This window comes from Sinocyclocheilus grahami, unplaced genomic scaffold (genome assembly GCF_001515645.1).
Source record: "Sinocyclocheilus grahami isolate Dianchi unplaced genomic scaffold, SAMN03320097.WGS_v1.1 scaffold494.1, whole genome shotgun sequence".
NCBI classification, from domain to species: Eukaryota; Metazoa; Chordata; class Actinopteri; order Cypriniformes; family Cyprinidae; genus Sinocyclocheilus; species Sinocyclocheilus grahami.
In genome coordinates, this window is record NW_015505673.1 from 761,068 (window position 1) to 769,398 (window position 8,331).

The following is an 8,331-nucleotide window of genomic DNA, read 5'->3' on the forward strand; positions in this document are numbered from 1 at the left end:
TGACATTCTTCCAAATATCTTCCTTTGTGTCCAGCAAAACAAAGAAATTCATACAGGTTTGGAACAACTTGAGCTGAGTAAATGATCATAGAATTTTCATTTTTGGGTGAACTATCCCTTTAAGTGTACTAGTTAGATATTATGTCATTCAAATACATAAATCTTATATTTGTGCGTAAACATTTTTTTGAGTGCACACACACCTGTCAGACACAGAAAGCTCAAATCTGTAGCTTTCAATCTGTTACAGTTAAATCACATACATCATATAAATGTGTCTCCAATGTACAGTGGTGATTTATTATAATGAACAGTTATATTAGGACAGTTGGTTGATTGAATATATTTTATATATATGACAGACTGGTGAAAACAGTTAAAAATCATTTGAAATTATTTGTGTATAATTATTATTCATGAGCCAAACCATTCCACTAAAACAAATTGAAGCCCATGGCAGGTGTCTTTCCTGATGTTAATATATGGCCATGATGAGAATGATTTCAAAGCGTTGTTATTCACAGATCACATTTAAAATTGATTCAGAATGAGTTGTTGAAGTGAAGGTTTGCTTGTTTGTACACAGGGTGGCATTGAGGTGGAGAGTGAGCTGGTTTTTAAATTAGCTGCTCATGCACTGCAGGTGAGACTATCAGAGCTTTAAGACATGAGATGCTTTTTATTGTTTTAGTCAGTGTCATGTATTAAATGCACATTTTGTTTTACAGGAATCTAAAGGGGACTATATAAGGTGTGTACTCAGTTTTACCACACTTACAGAAAAATACCTATTTTAACGTCACTTTACCGTCAATTGTTGAGATACCCAGGGGTATATGAAGGTACTGCAGGAGGTCTGTGGCCTGATATATAACACACACACACACACACACACACACACACACTCACTCTCTCACACACACACACACACACATGTTGTGTTTCAATGTTTTATGGGGACATTCCATAGGTGTAATGGTTTTTATACTGTACAAACTGTATGTGCTATTGCCCTACACCAACCCTACCCCTAAACCTACCCCTTACAGGAAACTTTGTGCATGTTTACTTTCTCACAAAAACTCATTCTGTATGATTTATAAGCTTGATTCCTCATGGGGACCTCAAAAATGTCCCCACAAGATCAAAATTTACTAGTATTACTATCCTTGTGGGGACATTTGGTCCCCATAACGTGATAAATACCAGGTACACACACACACACACACACACACACACACACATAATTAATCTTGAAATGAATTGGTTGCTTCTGAAGAGAGTAAAATCACCTTTAAAGTAAATCTCTCTGTTTCGGGCAGTACAGTGACGCAGTGAATCTAAGATATGGCAAAAGACATTAAGGGTTGTTAATTGAGAAACAAGGTCAGCATGAGATTAGATTTATGCAATAATGAAAGTGCATTTTTTATAATAGGATCGGAAAAGTTTGACTTTTTAAAGGAATAAATTCCGTCAGCATTTCCTCAGAATCACATCTTTCATTAAAACGCGCTGCACAAAGTGTATTTGTGTTGATTTTAGTGATGAAAACACCAGAGCAGATCTGAAGAAGCTTCCAGCGTTGCCCACTAAAGTCCTGAAGGAGCATCCGTCTCTGGCATACTGGTAAAACATGTTTTCATACAACTATTCCAATAGGAAACACCTGTGTAAGATAATAAGATCTTAATGAAGCTCATTAAATTTAGTTTTACATAAAATCCCAATGATTTTTGAAAAATAAATAAATAAATCAAATGAATACATTTCAATTGCATAAAAAGAAAAGTCTGAGATTTTTTTATTATTATTTCTGTTATTATAAAATAAATTATAATTATTGTATACATTTTTATTCCGCAAGGACGCATTAAATTGATCATTGATGACAGTAAAGAAATGTTTTTTATTCATCCAAGAAGTCTGAAACATAAAATGTATCACAGTTTCTACAAAAATATGAAGGAGCACAACTGTTTTCAACATTGATAATAATTATAAATGTTACTGAGCAGTGAATCAGCATATTAGAATGATTTCTGAAGATCATGTGACTGAAGACTGGAGTAATGATGATGAAAATACAGCTTTACATCACAGGAATAAATTACATTTTACAATATATTCACATAGAAAATTATTTTACCTTGTAATACTATTTCACAATATTACAGTTTTTACTGTATTTTTTGTTCAAATAAATGCAGCCTTAATGAGCATAAGAGAGTTTTCTTTCAAAAACACAAACAATTTTTACCGCAATCTTACCCCAGACTTTTGGACAGTTGTGTATATTTTCTGAATACGAGTCTTAAAGAGGTCATATGATGCGATTTCAATGTTTCTTTTCTCTTTGGAGTGTTACAAGCTCTTGGTGCATAAAGAAGATCTGTAAAGTTGCAAAGACTAAAGTCTCAAATCCAAAGAGATATTCTTTATAAAAGTTAAGACTCTGCCACGCCCCCCTAAAACGGCTCGTTCTAACACGCCCCCACATGTCTACCTCACTATGTGGGAAGATTTGCATAACGCCGCCCAAATGTTCACGCAAAGAAAGAAGGCGTGGATGGCTATTACTAAAAAAAAACAAAAGGGTCAATTCCGACTTTGCTATGACAATCTGGTGCTTCTGAATCAGTTAGCATCATATGACCCCTTTAATAGCTCACACATTTGCACATTTTGCTTCTCATGAAAATGCATTTGTTTTTAGGATTTTTAAATATAGTAACTGAACGACAATACAAAATACTGATTAAAATGTGATTTCTATTAATGTATATGTACAGTATATGTGTATACTGTATGTATATGTATATAATAGCTTGCTAAAAAAAACTGAATGAAGTGCCTTGTTGTCTGATATGTTGTTCTCACAGTCGAATGCTGTTTAATTACTGGCGGTGCTGATGTGTCATTTAAGGCAGAGGCACAGACAGCTGTGAGATTTGCATTGAGCCCATGAGTCAGTGATGCTGAAGCTGCATTTATAGCCCTTTATGAGAGCTTTATGGCTGACGATCCGTGCTCTGCTGTCTTTATGCTGAGGTTTGGGAATATGTCCTCCGTGGAGCAGGTTTCATCATCCTTCTCTTTTGCAGCGAGGAGCGTGTGATTGAGCACCACAAGCTGTTGAAAGGGCTCTCCAGAGGACAGGCCGTTGTGCAGTGAGTATCAGAAAAACAATGATTAGCCTCAGGGGGGCGGGCCGTCAGGGGAGACCTGCTTAAATCCTTCACGCCCACGCCTCAGACCTGATGTGAGCCCATGCTGTAGATATTTAAGACGCTGTTAAACATCAATCTTAAGCAAATGAGTAACTGATCATTACGTCTGTTTCAGATATTTGACCCTGGTGGAGTCACTGCCCACATACGGAGTGCATTATTATGAAGTGAAGGTAAAAACTATAGTGTATTAGACCAATTGCCATAGCCTTTTATGTGTCACAACTGAACTTTTGAATCATTTTTACGCCTAGTACCAATTATTTTTATGTTTTATGTAAGTGCCTGATGAGTAATATGCAGAACCATTTCCAATTATTATTTTACTTTCAGATTACCCAATTAAAATAATCATTACAATCATTACACTACAACTAGTGTTATTTTAGTATCGTTTAGATACTATTATGTTAATATTTTATTATATTATGTTTTTCTTAATATTTTGAATGAGAGTTTATTTTTATATTTTTCTGCTTTCATGTTATTTTTTGTTTAAATTTGAGTAATTTTGGTGTTTTTGACTGTTTTATTAGTTGTTTTTAAATATGTATATATATATTTTTTTTGTTGTTGTTGTTTAGTTTTAGATATTTAGTATTTAGTTATTGGACATCAAGTTAAACTAAATGAAAATGAGAAATGTTGTCTTGGTAACTTGCTGAAATAAAATAAGTTTTATGTTTTTTTTATATTTTATTTTATTTTAGTTAATATTTGTTTTATTTCATTTCATGTTTGTTTATTTATTTATTTATTTTTAATTGTTAAAGTAAATTCACTGCATGGGAATTTTTGCCCCCTCGTTGGGTCATTTGGGGGATCGTGGCTAAATCCATTTAGTTTAAATATTTCAGGTTACGTTTTATCTTAAGGTGATGTCGTTACAGTGTAATTGCATAAATAAGTACCGAGCAATATTAATTAGCATATTTATATGGAATTAGGATTAGGGTTTGTTGCTTGCAATTATGCACACTTTACTGTTATTTCTATAGTAAGTACACATTGCACATTACTATGTGTCACTATGACACCTTAAAATAAAGTGTTGCCAGATTTAAATATTTATTAATAGAAATGAGTCTTTCAGGCTGTTGGTGTGTAACTAATGGAAAGGTCTTGTCTGGCAGGATAAACAAGGACTTCCGTGGTGGCTGGGTATCAGCTATAAAGGCATAGGACAGTATGACCAGCAAGATAAAGTAAAACCTCGAAAGGTACGTTGTGTTTTCCTGTCTCTGGGCATTGGAGAATATTTTTTATATAAACAGAATCATGAGTCATTGTACAGAGCTCAGTATATCCTGTGAAAGGAGGCTTTGATTTCCCCAGATGAGGCTCACAGCATGTCAGCACTTGCTGTCATGGTTTATTTGCACTTGAGGCTATGATGATATAGAAATGAGCAGTGTAAGATACTACACGTATAGTCTGCATGTTACGTAAAACAGTGTGCTGATGAAACACACGGGAAGAAAAAACAACTGTTGTACTGGTGTGCACTGTAAATATCTGATATATGAAATATTCAGTATTTAATTGGATACATTATTTAAAGGTACAAATGGACTGGAAATCAGAGCTCTATGAAAACTCATTTTATTTTTTTCCTTATTTTTTCCAGTTTTAATGTTTTGAATTTCATTTTATTAATAAAAAATCATGTCTAATTAATTGAAATCATAAAATCTACACAGTTGAACAGCAATTGAATAAAAGTTGAACAAAAATTACATAAATATTTTTCATTTTATTTTTTACCAAATTCTGTTTTCTTGTTTTTCTTTTTCCATTCAATTTGAATGGTTTCATTTCATTTTAATCATGAAAAAGCATGTCTAATAAATAGAATTCATAAAAATATCGTAATAATTGATTAAATGTTTTACAAAAATAAGGCCCTATGAAACTTTTTCTGAAATTCTGTGATGAAGTCATAAAACGTCAACAATTTAATTCATCTTTTAATCAAATAAAATAAACAATCCATTTATCTTTTGGCAAAAGCTGCACAACAGAGGTTTACTGTTAAAATGAATAGAAACAAAATAAAGTTTTAAATAACTATTTTGTTAGTGCTCGTATTACATTGAGAAGTACACTCTACTGTACAATAGTGATATATTTCTGTCATAATTTCTTCAAGTTAAACCGAACTGTGGACGGGATGCTGCGAAGCAGTGTTGCCAAGTCTGCAGTTTTCCCTACTACTACCTTTACACTGTTGCTTAAAGCGTTATTTCGGTGAAGGGGACAGCACTTGATTGGGTTAGTATTGATGAACAGCTGGGTTGGATTTGTTTCGCAGACCTGGCAACCCTGCCGTGAAGACCTTTGAGTTTCTGTGTGCATCTGTCAGTAGTTTTTCCTCCAATGAATCAGTCAAATGCTCAAGAAGTGACTCACAGAGCAGCTCTGGGGATGAAGTTCATGTGTTCATGGTTCATGTCCTTATATAGTGGGACTGCCGAGGCTGAAAACAGTAAGCTCTATTCTTATGACTGGGTTCCGTGCGCGTTTTCCTCACCGGCCCTAAAATCATAGTAGAGAGATTGTGACACTGATAATGCACAGAATTATGTAACACAGCACACACACATGGGATTATGAACGGAAGAACTGGTTTAGGATTCTCAGGTGGAGCAGTGACCCAGCCTGAGTGAGAGTGATCCACCCTGGGCTTTAGTTGAGGTTCACAGCAGGGAGGAGAGCCGTGCTGCTCTGGTATCTGACTGATGTCATGAGCAGCGAGGCTGGGCCAAGACTGCGTGCCTGAGCTCCTGTAGGAAACCTGATGAGACAAGTCAGGAACCGCGAGTAAAGACGGCTTCAGCAGAGTAGACGGTAACATAATGAAGAAGCTCAGGATTTGATTAACATCATTTGAGCTTCCAAACCACCGGTAAGAGGCTCTAAAAGCTGGATAATTCAATTTCACACGTGAAGTCTTGAGAGAGTTTGTTCTTGTAGGTAACCTGCAGACGCCTCTGCTGAAATGTTGTGATTGTGTAAAACCGTGAAGGAGAAAGTGTTTATACTGTATTTTATCATGTTTATTGGTAAAGTATTGATATATATATATATATATATATAATTTTTTTTTTCTTGAGCAACCATACACTTTTACTACTTTGGTGTAGTAACATCAGCTTTTACTACTAATGGTAGAATAACCATAACAATTTTAGGTTTACTGTCAAATTTCTAAATTAAAAAGGGACCTTTCAAAGGTTTGGGGTCAGAGATTAAAAAAAAAAAAGAAATTAATACTATTTTTTTTTGTAATGGATGCATTAAAACCGCAGCCTTGGTGAACAGAAGAGACTTCTTTTGAAAACATTAAAAATCTTACCAACCCCAAACTTTGGAATGACAGTGTGTGTACTCAATAAGATTGAATCAACTTCAGTATGTATTTAGTTATTATTTATATATGTGACCCTGGACCACAAAACCACAGTCATAAGGGTCTATACTTTGAAATTGAGATTTATACATCTTCTGAAAGCTGAATAAATATGCTCTCCATTGATGTATGGTTTGTTAGGATAGGACAACATTTGGTCGAGATACAACTATTTGAAAATCTGGAATCTGAGGGTGCAAAAAAATCTAAATATTGAGAAAATCACATTTAAAGTTGTCCAAATGAAGTTCTTAGCAATGCATATTACTAATCAAAAATTAAGTTTTGATATATTTACGGTAGGAAGTTTACAAAATATCTTCATGGAACATGATCTTTACTTAATATCCTAATGATTTTTGGCATAAATGAAAGATCTATCATTTTGACCCATACAATGTATTGTTGGCTATTGCTACAAATATACCCCAGCGACTTAACACTGCTTTTGTGCTCCAGGGTCACATATGCATTTAATATATGTATTATATATGCATTTAGTAAGACAAAAGGAGGATTTTTTTTAAAGAATCTTCATGCAAGAATCGTCATGTCATCAATGGTAGTTTATAATGACCATGTCTGTCGAGCTCAGAAAGGCCTGAAATGTAATCATTTACTAATAATGTCCTCCTCTGCATTGTTCGCATTAGATTTTTTTCATATTCTTAAAATCATAATGGAATAATCATAAGTGAATATAATTTGCAGATTGTTGTGGTTACATGCAGTACTGCAGCGGTTGCCAGGTTGACGTGTAGCGAGTCATTTTGCAGTGAGGTGCACCTGGACTCTAGAGATCAGCCCGTGAAACTCTCTCTCACATGTTGTTTGGTCCTGCTTTAGCTCTTCCAGTGGAAGCAGTTGGAGAACTTGTACTTCAGAGAGAAGAAGTTTGCTGTGGAGGTGAATGACCCTCACAGGTGAGGAGAAAAGGTGGTTTTGAAGACTGATCTTGGATCTGTGTGTGTATAAGAGATCAAATGAGAGCTGCTTTCCACCATATATAAACTACTGTTGAAAATGTTTGGGGTCGTAAGATATTTTAATGTTTTTTGTAAGAAGTCTCTTAGGCTCAACAAGTCTGCATTCATTTGATACAGTAATATTCTGAAATAGTATTAACATTTTAAATACCTCTTTTCTATGTGAATATATTGTAAAATGTCATTTATTGCTGTGATCAAAGCTGTATTTTCAGCATCATTACTCCAGTCTTCAGAGTCACATGATCTTCAGAAATTATAATAATATGCTGATTTGGTGCTCAAGAAACATTTCTGATTATTAGCAATGTTGAAAACAGGTGTGTTGCCGAATATTTTTGTGGAAACCATGATAAAAAAAAATGCCTGTGTTTTTCTATTCTTTGATGAATGGAAAGTTCAGAGGAACAACATTTATTTCAAATAGAAATCTTCTGGAATTGATTTATTTTTGTATTTAATTGAATGCATCCTTGCTGAATAAAAGTATTAATTTATTCTAAAGAAAATCTTACTGACCCCAAACCTTCGGAGTGGTAGTTTATATCTCTTGCTTTAACTGTTTATGACTTGATCTCAACTTGCAAATCTAAAAAAAAAAATAATAATTGTTTATATAAATAAAAATTGCATTTTTTTTAATATATACGATTTTTAAATAATAATTAAATTCCATAAATAGCATGAATGTATATTCATTATATAT

The 8,331-nt window shown here is 34.0% G+C and overlaps 1 protein-coding gene across 1 annotated transcript in view; it reads left to right on the top strand.

The window, feature by feature from the left end:
- Window positions 1-8,331, top strand: part of LOC107554208 (FERM domain-containing protein 4B-like) — a 21,691-nt gene that overhangs the window by 1,766 nt on the left and 11,594 nt on the right. Inside the window, exons 3-9 of the mRNA XM_016236647.1 lie at window positions 587-643; window positions 729-751; window positions 1,546-1,629; window positions 3,105-3,170; window positions 3,346-3,403; window positions 4,364-4,450; window positions 7,486-7,562. Of these exons, the coding sequence (XP_016092133.1) occupies window positions 587-643; window positions 729-751; window positions 1,546-1,629; window positions 3,105-3,170; window positions 3,346-3,403; window positions 4,364-4,450; window positions 7,486-7,562 (452 nt within the window). The remainder of the gene's footprint in view (window positions 1-586; window positions 644-728; window positions 752-1,545; window positions 1,630-3,104; window positions 3,171-3,345; window positions 3,404-4,363; window positions 4,451-7,485; window positions 7,563-8,331) is intronic.